At 36.8% G+C, this 19,701-nt stretch overlaps 1 protein-coding gene across 2 annotated transcripts in view; it reads right to left on the reverse strand.

The window, feature by feature from the left end:
- Positions 1–19,701, reverse strand: part of LOC134532019 (eukaryotic peptide chain release factor GTP-binding subunit ERF3A) — a 44,192-nt gene that overhangs the window by 11,713 nt on the left and 12,778 nt on the right. For both annotated transcript variants that reach the window (XM_063368147.1, XM_063368156.1), the window contains exons 2-8: positions 15,114–15,389; positions 13,605–13,751; positions 11,765–11,910; positions 9,009–9,310; positions 8,343–8,517; positions 4,611–4,784; positions 2,773–2,862 (exon numbers count right to left, since the gene is read on the reverse strand). In XM_063368147.1, the coding sequence (XP_063224217.1) occupies positions 2,773–2,862; positions 4,611–4,784; positions 8,343–8,517; positions 9,009–9,310; positions 11,765–11,910; positions 13,605–13,751; positions 15,114–15,389 (1,310 nt within the window). The remainder of the gene's footprint in view (positions 1–2,772; positions 2,863–4,610; positions 4,785–8,342; positions 8,518–9,008; positions 9,311–11,764; positions 11,911–13,604; positions 13,752–15,113; positions 15,390–19,701) is intronic.

Raw genomic sequence — 19,701 nt, forward strand, 5'->3', positions numbered from 1 at the left:
GGTGACCATGGGAAGCTTAGGGTGGCTACTTTCGTCACGCGTAGCGCTAAACTCGTGACGAGACGCGACGGCCAGTGGATACCGTTGCTGATGATAGCCCTGTAGTCGGCTAGACCCAGCAAATTTGGTGGGAAACGGCGGTGAGAGCACTATACTGCTCAACAAGCTAACCTGCCGGTACACTCGACCGAACAAGTTTGGATGGGGGCGAAAGCAGCGGGCGAAAGAGGAAAATTGAAGTTATAAAAAAAAATTTAAAATTTTGTAAAAATAAGAAAATAAAAAAAATCGTGCCTAAAGTAGCACTGATTCGGCACAGCATATGGTTTTGTCCATCCATAACCTAATTTGTATGTAATCAAAAGTAATTCATCAAAGCTAACCTCCAAACAACAAAATATGCTAAATATATTGCCTTCTTTTTTTAAATCCATTATTGTAAACAAAAACTAATTATAGCACCGAAAGAAGTTAAAATGCGTCCTAATCATCGCAAATGGTTTTGTGCATCCATAACCTAATTTGTATGTAATCAAAAGTAATTCATCAAAGCTAACCTCCAAACAACAAAATATGCTAAATATATTTCCTTCTTTTTTTAAATCCATTATTGTAAACAAAAAATAATTATAGCACGAAAGAAGTTAAAATGTGTCCTAATCATCGCAAATGGTTTTGTGCAACCATAACCTAATTCGTATGTAAACAAAAGTAATTCATCAAAGCTAACCTCCAAACAATAAAATACTCTAAGTAGAATTTATTTTACCACAATTAGAAAACAACTCTTAGACTCCTGCGAATTTTAGATAAGTAAAACTTCCACAGAATCTAAAATAAATATCGGCATTCATGAGAACAAACGAACGAATGCGTATTTCCACAGAAAGAGATGTAGCTTTTGTAGGTGGCATTTGTGACAATTTTCTTTGGCGAAGTTCGGAACATTGATTAATCAAAGTGAATTTTTTTCTCGCTAGTGGTGGTGCAATGTGTTAGCTTCGAAGTGCGTTTCAGTACGTCAATAGTTCTATGGTCAAAGTCAGCCAATATTATAAGATGCGGGAATATTTGTGTTTGTTTATCGAAACGTAATATTAACGAAGCAAAATTGTATAAATATTAAAATTCTAAGTAAATTTTTTTAAAAATTTTTAATTTTGCTTTCGCTGTAGCGGGGGTTTTTTGGTGGAAATATGAAAAAATACTTAGTTATTTTGAGGTACAAATACATATGGTTATATGGCGTTTTGGTGGGACCAAACAACTGATTCGTAGAGAGGGTGAAAAATCGTAAAAACTATATAGCCGCGAATTAATGCAACTCGTTAATTACTTGCGATTAAATGCGAAAATCCCATATTCCTGCGAATTGACACTAAAAACGTCTCATAAACACTTTGCCGGCGAAAACTAACATTAAAAATACATTTTACAATAATTTTTCATGGAAAATTTGACATTTTAAATGTTATATTTTCACTTACATGTAATCAAACCCTAATATTTACTCTAGAAACAAACCATGCCACCATGTTGCCAAAGAATTGCTGCCAACACTTTGTTCGGCATTGTCAACAACTTTACAAACAATACGAGAGAAATAAAATATGGCCGCTGTATATTCTCTCTATGAAATTATTGAAGTTAGTGCTTACGAGTAGTGTCGTTGAATCTCGTAAGCAACGGTACTACGTGGTTCGATATATTGATTTACGATTCTCGATGTATTTATGTATTTCCGTAGCGCCATTTGCTACTTTATTTACTCTTATGTGCTACAGTACACATACGGTGCAGTAAACCTTTGCTTTGTTTTTACCGTTGGTTTTTACGCTGTTTGTCAACAAAGTGTAGTATGCGCGGAATTTTGATAAAGTGCTCACATTTTACCATACAGTAATTGTTTTTACGTGTTTATGATGATATGGGGCAGACCAAGTCCGTTTCCGTACATTCGCGTGCATCGGAATATAATTTTTATGTTAGCGATACGAATATTTTGATGTGCAAGCCGTGCAACCTTCGCATCAACTGGGAGAAAAAGGATACGTCGGAAAAACATATTAAAACATCGGGTCACATTGACAGACTCAAGCAATTTTCTGAGCAAGATGACAGGAAATGACATGCAACATTACCAACCACACTGCATAACCAAAAAAAAAGCAAAAATTGAGAAAAAGGAATTTATTGAAGAGACTGTGAAAATGTTTCTCAAGGCTAATATCCCTCTTAGAAAAATCGATGATCCAGCTGTAAGGGAATACATCAACAAGTACATTCCTGGTTCTGGGGACATACCCCAAGCATCTACACTGAGAAAAAATTATGTCCCTGTGGTTGGTGAAGCGCATATAAAATTCTATAATATTGGTAATAAATGCTATAAAAATGCTACAAGTAAATATTTAAATGCTATAAACGACCAGAATAAATGCTATTTTTCACCCTCTCTACTGATTCGTTATAATGAGGAATTCGTTATAAAGGAGTTTGTTGTAAGAGGTTTTACTGTATTCAATGATATTAGTTTGCAGTAGGAGACCAATGATCGGCTCAAATAATCGGCTGCATTTACCCAATCATTATGATCGGCAAAATTAATAAAATCGGCCGATTATGACGATCGGGGATCGGCATCGGCCCAGCTCTAGTTTGCTACCGGCAATCATCACACAAACGAAACTGCATGTCACCAAGTAAAAGCACAAACTACTGAGTACTGCTTAGTGAGAAAGGTTGTGATAATGTGATTGGCCGCTTGCTTGCCTTTACTGTGACTTCCTCGGCTGCGCAGTGGATGTGCATGACGGCCGAGTACCCCGCACAGATGATGCTCTTGTGTTCTAGGATTACAACCTGTGGCACAACAAACAGGACAGCTGCTTAAAAACTTGCCTTGCCAAGTAAAGTGAGCCACTTTTACAATTAACGTGGTAGCATGATGGTTTGGTCACGTCACGCACAAATGTACACATGACCTGACATACATAGACATTCATAATCAAATCAGTAGGCCAGTGCATTTCCCAGATTTTTAAGATTTTCGGTTTCAGTTCCTTGAATACATACCCGACTACATTAACAAAAACCAATTTTCAATTTATATATATAAAAAAAAGGATGCATGTACTTATGTATGCGCACTTTCGGTTATACTTTATTTTTTCCATATTACTATAAATCAACGTGCAATATATATTTCTTCTACAAATACCTCAACTAGCTAACATATAATTAAACACTAGATTGATGTTCTTGGTATTTACGAATAATAATGACGTTGTTGATTAGTAACAGAATATGTGATTATTTAGGTGGATTCAATGAAACATTTTGACACCCTACGTAAATAACTGAAAATGTAATTTAATGTCTTATAGGAATTAAATTTTTTTTCGCTGTAAGGAGAGAAGCATACAAGTAGGATATTTTCTACAGACTTAATTTTGGTCACTCATAAATGTTGACATTGACAATAACTTTAATACTGTACATGCACTTTAAGTCATTCTTTATTTTTTTAATTTAATACACTTAATTTTTAAAGCAAAATTAACAAAAATATAAAACCATATTTTTCTGTGCCTACTCATATGGTAGGGTCTCTGGTTGGGAGAAATAGTTGCCTGTACTCTATTTCTGTCACTAAAACATAAATTTTTTCTGTAGTTGGAGTAAAAAAGGTGAGACTAAAGCAAGTCCACAGAATGACACAATATCAAGCTGTGAACAGTTTATTGGCCCACACTTTGTCTAAGCCTAAAACCTCCTGTAAAATAACAACACCGCATTCTTGACAATGCAAATGGGCAAGGACAATAAAGGGAATTTTTTCATATACAGCGAACAATTTTCAATATGGTCATGATCCTTAAAATTAAACAAAAGTTGACAAAACCACTTTAATGTAGAACTTCCACCAATTATCAGGTGGAAAAAAACTATTACTGGTTTTTGTTACTTCCAATATCATCAAAATTCTGAGTTTGACACAAGTAATTCAAGCATGATTTCAGATTTTTTCCCCGACAATGAAAAGTCATGTATATTTCCCAATTTTCCTGAAATACAAGGTTGCTGACCACCCTGCTAAACAAATTACAAGTTATAAAATAATTTTATTAAATTTTAGTTTTCGAAATTCAATAATACGTTGTTCAAAAATAATTCACAAAATCCTATGAAATTCAGCAGTTTTCAAAGTTTTTCCTGAAATTTCAACAAATTTAAAATTCTCTTACAGCACATATGATGTGCAGATTAATACTTTTAAGTTTTAAACACAAATTTTTTAACTCATTTTTTTTACCTACTCATTTTACCAACAAGCCAAATGCATGGTGTGCACTGATCTACTCAACAATGCACAGCACATAAAATTGTAAAAATAAAACGGTTCAGATCAGTAAAAATAATACCATTTAACAGTACTATTAGTTGTAACAATCACAACCACACGTCTACGAACATTTAACGGAAAAATCACCGGTAAAAGAGACATGAAAATATTTAACCTATAGAATTAAAAAATTCTGAAAAACATTCAAACAGTACCAAAAAAAAAAATTGTAAATACCCAGACAACTACAACACATGGAGCTCACCTGAGCATCAAATATTCGTCCAGTCTTAATGGGGTTGGTGCTGTCGCAGAGGACAAAGCCAGGAGACACGTCGTCCTCCTCTATGCCTTTCAGCTTGATCTTGACGTTCTCGCCGGGGCCCACCGCCGTCACCTCCTCGTCGTCAGACCACATCTGGTCCACCACCACCGTCGTCTGCGGGAACACGTCACTCCGTCACTCGTCACACTTGGCACTTCCGGCAGGCTCGCGAGGTGCGTTACGCGAGCGACACACCACAACCTGAGGTAAGGACGCACGCACGCACGCACGAGAGAGGATCCAACTGGCTGTCGGTTACAACATTACTGTAACATTGCTTCCAAGTTAGCTAGCTCAACATGCGACTCTAAGAACCTGTGGCGTGTAAAGAAATTATTATCTTTTTCATGTCACAATCAAATGCACTACTCATAAAAACATCATTCATCAAACAATTATTGCAATACGGAGCCTTAAATGGAGTGATTCTGAGGTAAAAATGTTCAGTGGTGACACTGGTGTAAAATGAAATAGAAAAATATACAAGAATATTAAGGGAAGTACGTATGAAAAAATGTTTATTCCAAAATAAACAAAAACTATTTTAGTTACAATGTCATAGAGTATGGCTACAATGAATTTGGGGAGAAACAGGAACATAAAGTTGCCATCTTGGGTTCAACAAAATTTTGGCCATAATTGCTTCATTTTGTCTCTTGGTGACTGGTTGCTTATGAACGTTTTATTTCAAACTGTTAACGAAACAAACACAGTTGTAACAATATGGCGGACCTTTCAGTTCCTTTCATGTATTGGTGGTACTGTTTTTTCCCGTTAGAATGTTACGATTGCTGGCCGTTCATCAAATGGTAACCCTCTTAGTGGCAGTCTCTGCTGTAATGGTTGTGTTAAGTGTCAGGTCATTTTTAACATGATTACAAATCTAAAGTTAAATTTTGAATCAATTTTTAACCTACACTTGAAAGTATGAAATTTTTACAGCTTATAAATGAATGATTTGTTTTGACTAGGGATGGGTCGATTCGATTCTCCGATTCCTCGATACCACCGATTATTAAAAAATTTGGGTACTCAGTATCGGGTACTAAAAAAGGGCAAGGTAGGTTAGGAATCGGTTAAGTTAAGAAAATACAGTAGTAATATATTTTCGTCTGAACTTTACTTACTTATTTTAATATATCTTACCTGCCGTATGCGCATAAAATTCCTAATAATGCTCATTATGATTAAATATTAATTTTATACGAATAAAAATAAATAAAAACAATGTTACCGGGCATGTTTAACCTCTAATTAAAACTCCACGAGCGAAGAACATTATTCCTCACTCATGTATTAGACGTAAATAAATTGTAAAAAGAGTTATTAATTTTATTTGCAGTTAAGAAAAGTCCATTGTTTTTTGTGAAGAAAGTGACGGTTATGAAACGAGATCACATCACAGTCGTCACCATTTTAGTTGTGAGCCATTCAAGGATGATGGCCTCCACAAAATCTCTGGTGGCCATAAAATATAAAGTCAAGTCGAAACGTATCGATTCGTTGCGTACGGGACAAATTGTATAATGAAAGCAACAATCGATAATAAAGAATTATCTGGCCATACCGCCAACAGAGGCTCGTGTTTATTTCTTGCAAAGGAAAACCGTAATAATTACTAGAAAAACACTTGAAAATAGTTTTAGCAAAACAATATTTGTGCCAAATAAATAGCATAAATGCGAAACAATTCACAGTAACCTGGCTAGTCGTGCTATTGAGGTTACTGTGAATTGTTTCGCATTTATGCTATTTATTTGGCACAAATATTGTTTTGCTAAAACTATTTTCAAGTGTTTTGCTAGTTTGTTAGTAAAAAAATGTTCGCCGACTGTCGTTTCAAATTACGATGCGAATGGTCTGATATTGTATCAACATGTCTAAAGTTTGGGAACATTTTCGCATCAATAGTGAAAATGACAAATATGCAATTTGTAATAATGGTAGTGCGCAAATTTCACGGAGCGGTACTTATAAATCTACAACCAATTTAACCCTTTCATTCCCATTGATACCATATGGCAACATAAATTTTTAACCTCTCTTGTGAATGCAAATATAAATATAAATATAATTAAATTCTGTTTTCCAATGGTTGCCATATGGCCATATCCTCAAAATGTATATATATTTTATTAAAATTATTTTTTTAATATAATTGTAATTCTAGATATATATTTATCCGTATTTTACCTAAGAATATTTTTTCTATTTACAATAATTTGGGAATGAAAGGGTTTTAATGAAGCATTTGAAATCCTGGCACACATTACTACCAGAAAAAATAGTCTTTGAAGAAAAACAAACTTTTGTTTACAGCACTGTCACCAACAAAGTCACAAGGTACCACAGAAAAAAGTAGTGCTACCTTTGAACCCATTTTGAACAAAGATGTTATGTTATCGGCGTTATCGCCTGTTAAAGAACCTTGTCTAAATGTTGAACTTCATTGTGCACAGCCTAGTACTTACTAGCAAACAAACTTTATGTGAAAATGCTTCTTCACTGGTAATTGAAAAAAAAAAAAAAACCCTCAACATTTAATCCTAAGTCTATAATTATCCTTTATACATGTTATTATCATTATGTAATGCATTCAATTCTTAAGTAGTTTTAATTATGTGACCAGAATTACCAGGAATCGAAAACTGGAATGACTCGGAATCGAGAATCGAAATTTAGGAATCGGTACTGGTATCGGAATCGATAAAAATGTGTACTCAACCCATCCCTAGTTTTGACATTTCTTAAGTTTAAACTTATATTGATATACCATTATGAATACCCGGAAGAATGACACCTCTGCTCTTTAATATGAGAAAAAGCAACTCAATAGTAGGGTGAGTCCAACCAACAACAGTATAATGTACTGCTAATGTCGTATATGCATCCTTGGGGAAAAAAAATCAAGACTATTTTTCAGCCCTGGCAATTTTCTCAAAACAAAGCAATGCCAATTTATTGGACTTCGCACTAAAAGGGTTAAAGGCCAATGCAAGCAAAAACAAATTACATTATAATAAAGTATATTAAAACTGTAGACTTTTAAGAACAAATGCCAAAAATGCAGAACTAGAAATTTGGTTTTTCCGACACAATTTTGAAGCCAGGTTTGAAGTTAGCTTTAAAATACTTTTAAAAATATAGTTTTTAAGGCTAATGTATAACCCTGTGTTATTTTTAAATTGTTTTTTGATAACTAAATAATGACACAGATAACCTCATTCATACTTAGTGAAGCGTTGAGATTTTTTCTTTATAAAAACCGAAACCAGAACAGAGAACCCAGGTTCTTGATGTAAAACCGAACAGACCAACAAAAATTATAACTACACAGCGCTAATCAACATACTTATAATACTTGGGGCTTATTGATGTAATAAAATGCTTCATGGAACAGAATATAATTTTCCAGTTCCTGTTGACATCTGGCCGTGATCACACTCGAGGTGTGGAGAGGTCCCACCAGGCATCAGCAGTGACTTCCACTTTCCCTCATCCTTGCCAGGGGGAAAGCTTCAGTCAAAGATTTTCCATTCAACTTATTTCATGAAGACAACGAAAAAAAAATGCAACAATGGTCACGATAAAAAAAACTTGAGTTAGTTGGGGTTTAAGCAAGTATATAGTCGGAGGAATAATCTCTCTCCCATGAAACTGCTGGACAGTTACCCTGTTGGGCATGAGCAGCAGCGACTGGCCCTTCTTCGCCTCCCCGGCCTCCACCTTGCCCATCACCACCATGCCCATGTCCTTGTACTTGTCCACCACGGGCATCACGAAGGGGCCTCCCATCTTGCGGTTCAGAGAAGGCAGCTTGTCTATGAACGGTATGAACGCATCCCCGCTGAAACACACGCCGGCCTGGTTCGGACACGCGACGCTGCGACTGTGCGCTTCGAGTAGTTCTCAACAGAAACTAGAGCGTGACCACACTATATACAACACACAAAAATATTAATTAATCCACTAACAGTCAATCCTACAAAATAAGAGGCTGCTCAAGATTAACCTGCTTGCCATTTAGAAAAAAACCTAAAAGGAAAATGACCATACCACAATGCAATTAAAAATACAGTAAACTTTTGACTTGATGTAAGCTTTCGGACATACGAAATTGCTAAGCAATGCTAAGCTTAGCAACGGCGTATGTCCAAAAGCTTACATCAAGTCATGCACTCCCATTGCACAAATCTTTCAAAGATAATAGTAAACTTTTGCGAAGAAGTTTCTAAAGGGGCTTAAAATAAAGTAAATTACATTATGTTTACGAGTGATTTGAAAACTTATTGAAACTGATTTAAGCAGGATACAGTGTAGTCGCACGTGGACACTCACCTGTACCAGGGGCAGAGCTTCTCGTCGATGGGGTCCTTGAGCCCCAGCCCCATGAGCCCCGAGCAGGGGATGAAGGTGAGGTCCTTCTGGGGGTTGAAGCCCAGCTTGCGCAGGTAGGGCAGGATCTTGTCGCGGCACTCGCTGAAGCGCTCCTCCGACCACTCCACCGTGGGGTCGTCCATCTTGTTGACGAGCACCACCAGGTGCTTGACGCCCGCCGTCTTGGCCAGCATGGCGTGCTCCCGCGTCTGCCCGCCCCGGTCGAACCCCGTCTCGAACTCCCCCTTGCGCGCGGAGATCACCTGCAGCACCGCGGCGCTCCGACAACCACCTTCACAGGATCACTCAACAGTGAACAGATCGAACCCCAACGTTCTCGAACTCAAATAACAACGAGTACAGTAGAATCTACGCCTCGGATCCGAATCCAGGCAGCAACGACCAAGAAATTTAAACTATGATGAACATTCAACTCTTTAAATGCTTGTTTCACGAACTAAGTTTCCAGAAACAAGACAATTGTAATTTTTTTTTTACATACATGGCGTTGCTGTGGCCTGGGATGTGTAGCCCTGGTGTTAGTGATCAAACAATGGGGTACAACTAGGCTGAGAAGCACACATCGGCACATCAGTGCCTCGTTTCGGACCCACTGGTTATGTCGAGATTTTCCCCTTGCTACTTAAGGACGTGGTAAGAGATTGCTCGTTGCAGTTTTGCTGCCGTGAATATTTCAACAGTGAGTTGCAAACAGAATATGGTAATTATTGATTACATGTTTAAAGTACAATATCTTGGGGGGAAAAGAAATAAGACTAGGTAAAAAGACAAACACAAATAGACCTAGTTAATGGATTCAATCATTTCATCCCTACATCATACATAAATTTCTAACACAGAGAAAAAAAGTAGATATTATCTGTAATGACGTATACTACAAATATTATGAAAAAGGTTTTACAATGATGTTTACAAAACTAATCCAAATTTAATTTAAAGAATTAACTACTTAAATAAAAGCAACATAATTTACACACATACACCAGATAAACTTACAAAGTTATTGTTTGAGTAACAAAATAAACAAGCTTTACACAGTTTGCATATGAGATACTAGTATGCTACACCTATGCTTGATTACAGCAATATTCAAACTGAAACACACTGCATCAAGCAATGAAAAAAAAAAAAATTATTTTTACTAACAAAAAAAAAGAATAAAATAAGAATAGCAAAACACTATGGAATAATCTAAAACTTTGTTATGAAGTTTATACTCGATGCAAGAAACTCATAACCATTCCATTACCAGTTTAAGAGCATGATTTGGTTTCTATTTCATTGCATAAGGTCGAGGTTGTCTTATGATCTTGGTATATGATTGAGGAGATAATTTGGGTTCGAATTAACGCTTTGATTCTTTGATTCAGATAACTGATAAAAGAATTTTCAGAAATGAATCATCATTACAACACTAATATAAAATGTTTTCTAGTCCAAAATTATAAAAAAAAAAATAGGTAGATTACAGTGGTGCCACCATGACTTGAATGTCACATTATTATTATTTTTTTTAATAACAATGGTTGTGCATGTATTTAGAAGTGGAATGGTATTATGATAAAACAACTCAAAAAAATGTCAAAATCAATAAGAAATTCTCTTGAAAGTCAATGAAACAAAGATACGTATTTGATTTAAGTGAATTTTTTTAATGCCTATCAAACTTTTATTTAGTTCATATTAAATTACTGATTAGGAATATAATAATATTATTTGCTAAAGGAAATTTTGGATATTGAATTTATTAAATTTATTCTTAAATAATATTAAGCTTCTTAACCAATTAGTGACATAGGATGACTTAAATATAATATGTCCTAGATTGCCTAAAATAAAAGATACTCTTGTATTTAGGACTATCTCAAATGTAAGGAAATATTATGAGCAAAACACTCTCAAATGTAAGATAGCATTAATAGTAATAGGACTACAATTGTAATATAGTTAAAGGAACACAGAATGGAGGATTTAACACCTTTCACTGTACAACCTCCAATATAAGAGAGACTTGGATTAAAATGGCGATCTCATTTTTAAGAGGTCCTCAAATGTAAGTCACATTTGAATATAAGGATACCTACTCTGTTAGACAGCCTGAAATAAAAGGTTGTCAAAAGAATATTACAACTCATGATTCACATAATTATGTACTAAAAAATTACCTAGCTAAAATTCAATTGCGATCAAGTAGTAAAAACATAAAATAAAGTTTAATTTTCATTTTTGTATTCCTAAAATTCATAATATTTTTATAAAAAAATACGGCATGATAAAACAATGTCATTTAATTGAGAATGTTATATAATTTTGTACCAGAATTAGATGAATTTAACAAGCAGAAATTGTTTATTATAATTTCATTACAAAACATTTTTTTTTTTGTCAAATTAGAACAAGGAACTTTTCATAGTTCTGGAAACAAATTTCACTATGAGGTAAACCTTAACAAGGAATTTTCATTTGATTTACACGATAGTTTTTAAGCCAGCGTTGTTGCATAATTTGGAGTTTCACAGCAGTTCATACATGACATGGTGAATAGATGAGTATGGAGAAATTCAAGTGAATGTAAAATGTTACCTCCTAAAAGAACGAAACAGGAACAATAACTCAAAATAACCAGGAAAGAAGTTTCAAAATGTAATATTCTATTTGTCAGGTCTCGACAGTTCTGGTGTTGTTGAACGTCTCACCAGCACCGCAAGGTCCGCCTGTGCCGCGCCTCCGATCATGTTGGGGACGAAGCTCTTGTGGCCCGGGGCGTCCAGGATGGTGAAGTGCTTGCGGTCCGTCTCGAAGTACGCCCGCCCCACCTCCACCGTCTTGCCCTTCTCCCGCTCTGCGGCAACGTACCAACCACTCAGCACCGCGCTCCTCTACCGACACTGCACGCCTCCACAGCCTGGGACACTCGCCGCAGGTCGCTGCTGCTCCTGTGTTCTACTAGAGCAGGAACAATCTCACCATGGTTCCCACACTCTCATCTAGACAGTTTCCCCGAGTTTTCTCTGTCACCCCTGTCTCATTATACAATTCTGTAACATAACATAAATATATTAACAACTACTTATTGAAACACATTTTGACCACATGTAACAAGTCAAATTAATAATAAAATCTTTTCTTGATTCACAGCTTGCGATTATATTATTCCCATCAGTGCTATACAACCAACATTGTTAAAATATGATTAAAAAAAACACTATATTGATTAAACTTTGAAAAAATACATTATTTTTGACCAGGTGAATACCTACAGACATTTAATAGTGCTTCGGATCATTAAATCAATAAACAGTTGATTCATTAGTTTGTTCTTAACTTTTAATTAATGATAACAGATGGGTTTTCAACTACACAGGCATTTGTGATTAAAATACAGATTGATTTTAAGACATTAAAGAAAAACACATGTATTAAAAAGATACAAATCCACTTTGGTATTTCACATTTAGTCAATTTCCCTGTGTTTTGAAGGTTTTGAAAAAACTCTATTCAAGTTTTCCCTGTTAAACAGAATTTCCCTGTATGTGTTTATGTGAGAAGCCTGCTCATTACCTTCCATTTATCCATTTATCATTATAATTTATGTTTTGGCTCATTTCTCTTGATTATCAGCATGACAAGACACCAAAAATATTTTCCACGCTGTTGTAATCTAGCATTAAGCTGATAACTGCCAGAAAAAAAAAAGAACTGATTATATTGTGTGGGTAATTGCAGGCTACAAATAGTTACACAAGCCAAGAAGTGTACAGAACTATATATGCACTGTGGTTTGTAAAACCATAAAATTAAATAATAAGTCTTCACTCTAAGCTGCGGCTCATAAATCAAAAATATAAGTTGGTTTTTGAACATTATTCTGTTTCACCTGCCAAGTTAAGTTACTAAATATTAATTTTATTACCTTTTTTTTTGTTTTATTGCAATTTCAGCAGATGTTGCTTTTTGTTACAAAATTTTGACTCCAGGTATACTCTAAACATTAATTGGTTTTTGAAAAAAAAATTCAGGGAAATATTAATGATCCAAATTTTTGCTCGACTAAATGCAGCATGGTAACTTACAAGAAGTTCCATTTTCAGTGTTTCCTCAGCCCAGTAACAAATTTACTAATTCTATAGTAGGCAGGGGTGCAACAAATGGGGAGGGGGGGGGGGCAAGGGTATTTCGGCCCCCCTCTGAAACCTTGAAGTGGGGGCAAACGGGGGCAAAGAAAGTGCTGTGTAATCAATTTTTAGATAATAAAACTTCTTAAATTGCACCTTTTTCCACCTTGAAATACAAATTTTCCCGGGGGAGGACCCCAGGACCCCCGCTTCAATAGGGGGGATCGATGATTCTTTATAAAAAGGTATATTGCCCCCCCCCCCCCCCTTGGAAATTTAGTTGTTGCGCCCCTGATAGTAGGTACCAATTTTTTAGATATTTCTTCACGAGGATATGGACTCAACGATAAAACAAAAACCTGGGAAGGCAAGTGCACACCCGGGTGGTCACGAGACACTGGCAGCGGGAGCGTCGGCCTACCTTCCTGGTTGGTGTCGAGCGCCCACGACAAGTACCACGTCTCCCTGCTCCTCTCCTTGGCCTCCCGCTCGTACTTCTCCAGCGTCCTCTTGTCCACCATGCCGGTGAGGTTCATTATCTGGCCCCCGATCGTGGACTTGCCCGCGTCTGGGACACACGCGCCACAAACACGCTCACGCCCGACCCACCTGTTCACAACGCCGTGCAATCATCCGAGACCGTGCCCACGGGCAATTTAAAGTGAAAAAAAAATTGATAGTAACAAAAGTGCTCACGAGTTAATAACTTGTAGAGACATTCAGAACCAACCAATACCAAAATTTTTTCAAGGATTGGTGGTCATGATCTGCTGATAGTATACAAGAGACAGCAGTAAACTGGTGGCCTAAAAACCTATACAAGTACCTGCCTGAGAGGATAGTTTCGAATTTTTCACTTCAAAAAGAAACAAATAATTATTTCACACCATGAATTTTTTTTTTAAATATTCAAACTTCCTAGTAAAAAAATTCAGGGATATTGTAAATGAATCAGCAGTGGCCTATAGTAGAGTTACATTAGTTTGTTAATAGGGCCATTTAAAAAAAAAATTAATGCTTGGTGGTACACATATACAAAATTGTAGCTTGGATGTATATAAGAAACCAGTAAACTTAATGATAAATATAATAACAGTGATAAAATAAAATACTTCAATGATTTTCAGATATATAGTATATTTCCTGATGTCACTGACTAAAACTGGATCTAGCTTGAACTAATTGGTTTTATTAACTTTTAAAAATAAAATTTTTTTTTTCTCTTTTGACCATACCGTATCACATTTTATGAAATGCCTTTTTATTAATAGTGACCAACAGCTACAAATAGTTTCTCCTGCAAAATAATAACCAGTGCTGAGCATTGAATTATTTTCTTTCTGTTAAAATAACTGTAATGATGTCAATATAAACTAATTTGCTGTCTTAGAAAAATCAACGCAAGGTAAATTTTAAAATAAAATATTATAACTTATAATAATTTAAAAAAATATAAAAAAATGAGATTTTTTAATGTTAACAAGCCCAGTAGAATCAATGTGACAACAGTAGTTGACAGTTGACATTTGCTCTGTACTGCACTCCAAGTGTGCGACAGACTACGGAAATGCGACAGACTACGGAAATGAAATATCAAACACCTGGCAACTGAAACGGGGCCATTAAAAGCAATACTACATCTCATGTAAATGACGTGCCACATGCGTCCACAAAAACCCACGTTCACGACAGTTCTGTCGGCAAGTAAGCCGTACAACGTCGAGGCCACAAATATTTTACTGCACAGTCCATGTGCAATCTATTATCATTGATTCAATAGTAACAAAGTTAAGCTACTATCATTTATATAGCGTATGTTTGTTTCCCACTCGCGTAAAACCTGCCGGATGTTGGATGCAGGGGACGAGCGGTCCGACCACTCAACCACGCCAGTGTGGAGGGGGGATATGAACGAGCAGCGTGCACGAACCCACGTGGCCGATGAACACCACGTTGACGTGCTCCTTCTTGCTCTTGGTCTCCTCCGCCTTGCTGGTGACGCGCTTCTTGGGCCTGACCACCTCCTCCGCCTCCAGGTCGTCCTCGTCGTCGCCTGCCTCCTCCCGCTCGTCGTCGGGCGTGAGCAGGGGGTCCGCGTCCACCGCCTCCTCCCAGCTGTCGGCGGGGGGCGGCGGGGCCCCCCCTCCCGGGGGCTCGTCCGCGTCCCTCGCGTGGGGGCCCGCCTCCTCGTCCGCCGCCGTCCCTCCTGCAACCGCACGCCCCGGGCTCCTTCACCGAGTCCCGCAGGCCTGTCTCCAGAGGAATACACAGAGTCCGGGGTGTGGAGGCCTCGATCGCCGAGAGATTTCTCTCGTCCCTGGCTGTAATATTTAACATGTCTTTTTTTCCCTCCCGAGACCTCCGTGTCATCAGAGTTGGCTGAGGGCTGGAGCCAAGGTGGAATGTGTTGGTGGAGAAAAGGGGGAGACACAGACTATATCAGTGATCAAGGAGCTGGGGAGGGAAACAATGAAAGGGAAGGAAAGATAAGATTTCATTTGTGGAGAGGTTTCTGCTAAAAGGATGTAAATTATAGGAGTTTCAATAAATTTATTTCCAATTACAAGTCCACAAGATAGTAACTAAATCAATCAAGTAACACGCGAGACTATCCCGACATCCAATACTAATGTTCATGCTGACACAAATAGCCTAAATACTAAAACACATACGCTTACGGGTGTCACCTGCCCGAGCACACGTACGGTGCTCAGAGCTTCAGGAGAAATAACGCGATTTCAAAAATACTCAAAATATCAGAGTGGAGCCTGTTTACGAAAAGCATTTAAGAATTCGCCGAGGACCGAAAAGTACTTTTGATTTCGAATTGAGTTTTTAACCTGTGTTTTTACAAGAGTGAAAATGGCTACAAGGTGTGTTTTCGGAGTAATTTTTAGGCGTTAAACAACTGGTACAGATTCTTCAAAGCACTTAAGGAACTGCATTACTTCTTTATCTTCATTTCTCCACCATATAATGTTACAGTCACCGCCAAAATTTCACAGTTTTCCTGTGATGACGAGAAGACTGAGCATCAGTTCAGAACCTTGCGCTTAGACTATACAGCGCTAGAAATACCAGTGAGCATTGTGTTTATCATCCTGCCTCACTAACACACATACACCTTAACCTGATGGTGCCCTTAAGTACACTATAATATTGAAACTGTTTTATACAAATTAGTACATCCTCATAATAATTTTGCTACTACACAAACAATAATGAAGTGCTACCTTAAGGAAATGTTGAACATCAATATTGACCTACAGTTTTACGAGAACTGAGCAAAAAAAAATTGGCTGTCTGTAAAGTCGGTTTACGGACGATAGTTTAACGTGACGTCATAACAAAACATTGATGAAATTATTGATCCAGAAGGAAATGAAATATCATATTCAGCCTGAGACTGAGCCGTAATAGGTTTTTGCAACCAAACCATTTAGGCAATAAAAATATTATATTCTTTGAGGAAGAAATTTTTTTTAAATTTTTCTATCTTTTGTATGATAAAATCTACCTCTGCATACTTCTATGAATAAAATTGAATAATTTTTATTGAATTATCACTATTTTGTATGGATATACAAAGAAGGAGTGAAATGAAATCTACAATTTAATTGATAAATTTACTTTTATTTGCATTCATTAATTCAAATATATTTATTACTTTTGTAGTGTCACGTGCGCCGTATTTATTTTTACAAGTACAAAAATGAAAGTATTGCAGCGGCCGGGATTTGATCCGTTAACCTTTGGATTGGTAGTCAGCAATGCTAACCGCACGGCCACGAGGCCATATTAGAAACAATTGTTTCAGATGTTATATATATATATATTTATAAAAATTTTGTTTTGTGTTGTGGAAGTTTTAAAAACATATGTATTCCGCCATGTTTATTTCTTATAGTGGTAGGCGGGAAATTAATAACCGTAATGATTGTGCTGAAAATTAGTGGACGATCGTTAAATTACATAATATTAATAATTCAAACGACGAAAATATGATTGAAAAGTCAAATCGATGGTTGTTCCAATCGAGTGGAAGAGAGATGCCACGCATGCGTACAATTAGCATAACAGGACACATCGGTATTGGGACATCCGTAGTGGGACAATGTGCATTACGGGACACTTTTTCGTGCGTGCAGCCGGCGTTCATCGATTTATTAGACGTCACGTCAAAATATTACATTAAAAGTTAAAAAAAAAAAAAAACATTTGGTAGCAAATATGACCCAAGATTAACACAGTTTGGGCTCCACAGAAACTGCTTTAATTCCTTTAGTTGCTGTAAGTACTTCGATTGTGGATTCTATAGATACCGGTACATAACCTGATAACTGACAGCTGAAAGCTTTTTATTAAATATTTATACAGCAGACCTCAGTGCTGTAACGGTCCCATAGCGAGCTTTTTACGGAAGGGACGAACCATATACAAAATAGGGTGCAGTTACAATGGTCTGTGAACTACTCCAAGTAAACATGTTCAACTTTTGCTTGCGGTTATACACAGTCTAAACATGTTTCATTCAAAGCCATTTCTCATTCAACCTAAACAGGTTGGCAAAGTCTCAGATGGATGTTGAGTGTTGAGAGTATAAACAATCCATTGTGAATAACCCAAGATGGAGAAAGTTCCTGGCACAAGTTCGTGTAATATCTTAATTACTGTAACAAAAAAAAATCAACAGGTAAATATTTCATTGCATTTAAATTAAGCTGGTGGTAATTCTCTAACAGAGGTACACTTGTTCAAACAAACAGGATCCACAAAACAACATTCATTCTATGAAACAAGACAATAGCCTTGGGAGCTAAACACACTTTATACCAACTGCAGTATAACCAAACACTTTAATGTTTGCAAACACTGTTTACTTAAACATGTTCACCTGAAGTAGTTTGGAATTCGGTGTAGCCACGCCCTTGATCTGGCATTGTATGGTTCTGGCACATTCCGTCATTGTTACTGTCGTTTTCATTTCAGAGCGGTTTCTAGTGGACTACATTCACGTACATTTGGTATTCCTGTTAAAACTATGGCCATGGTCCTGAATATGTTGGATCTGAAACCTTTCTGTGTGCTACACAAGAGAAGCTAGATGTGACTGATCCTGCACAGACCAAATGTTATTGAATTAAATATTAGCTTCGCATACTAACCAGACTTTTATGTACGTAAAGCACCAGCCAGCACATTTACATTGCTGTTTAAGTCACCAATCCTGTGCTAGACTTTTCATTTCTCATCGTAAGTGGTTCATCCGACCTCCGCTGTTATCCACTTAATTGGTCCAGTCAGGTTCCACCTCTAAGATTCTTACCATCTAATTTTATTCTATTAATAATTTGGCATTTGTTAAATCAAATCATGCAATCTAGTATTTTATATTGTTATAAACTTAGTTAATAATTACAACAGAGATTTATATGTGTGTGTGTGTGTGTGTGTGTGTGCTTCTTTTGTATAATTTTGTGTTGTCTGTCATTATTGGTGTTTATTGTAGTTTTGTATTTTTCGTGTCTGTTGTTGTGTTTCTGTATTTATCACCGCCAATATGTGGTACATTTCCTTCATGTGTTGGCCATGTGTTGTTCTTACCTGCTATTGGTACCGCCGGGGAAGGAGTTCACATTTTGGTGGTGATAACCTTATGTTTATGTTTGTCCATGTATAATTATCGTGCTCACCACCCAAGTCTAGCGACTGTCTGTGGCCATGTTATAATTTTAAATAAATAAAAAAAATAAATAAATAAATACTGTTTCAGACGTTCATGAATATTACACTGAGTCAACGAGAGACAAATTTTTTTTTTCCGCAGCAACTTCAGTTGTTTCACTCATTTGACCAAGAGTTCAATATACAATGCAAGCAAAACTTGATTGCAGACAGCCTAATTACTGCTAATTTCTCTTTCTACCGCAAAATTCAAGTCTTTTGGGCAAATCCATCATAACTGTTCCTGTTCATGCAACAAGCAGTGGCAGTCCGTTCCCAAGTTTCAGTAACTCTGGTTGGCAATTGGTAAGAAAACAAACCGGAGCTGCCTAAAGGCTAGTGCTAAAAGTTGGTTCAATAGCTTGAAAGGCACTCGCTAGAAATAATTGTAAAATTGCCATCATAAGTGAATATTGTTAAACAAATATTTAGACAAAAAATCTACAAGTAATTAGCGTTAAACTTCTTTATAACCAGAAATGTAATGCTGTTCAGATGGGAAATTGGTGGGGTGGGGAGAAGAGGGAAGGGGAAAGTTCTTCTCATTTCGACTTCAAGTATTAATATGGCGAAAATTGCACACACATACTCCATACCTTCTTACCTACCTGGCAATTTACACGTTGTGTAAGAATACATGTTGAAACGGTCCTTGTTTTTACGTAAACATGATGCCTGCACTTATGCTAACGACTGAAGCAGGAAGAGATGTTTCTCCGAAGCACTCGACTCAACGGCTCCTGACAGAGACTGCAATCGTAAACTACCTCCCTCTCCATCCCAATGTAGTTAGG

Source organism: Bacillus rossius, chromosome 1, assembly GCF_032445375.1.
Source record: "Bacillus rossius redtenbacheri isolate Brsri chromosome 1, Brsri_v3, whole genome shotgun sequence".
Classification (NCBI taxonomy): Eukaryota; Metazoa; Arthropoda; class Insecta; order Phasmatodea; family Bacillidae; genus Bacillus; species Bacillus rossius.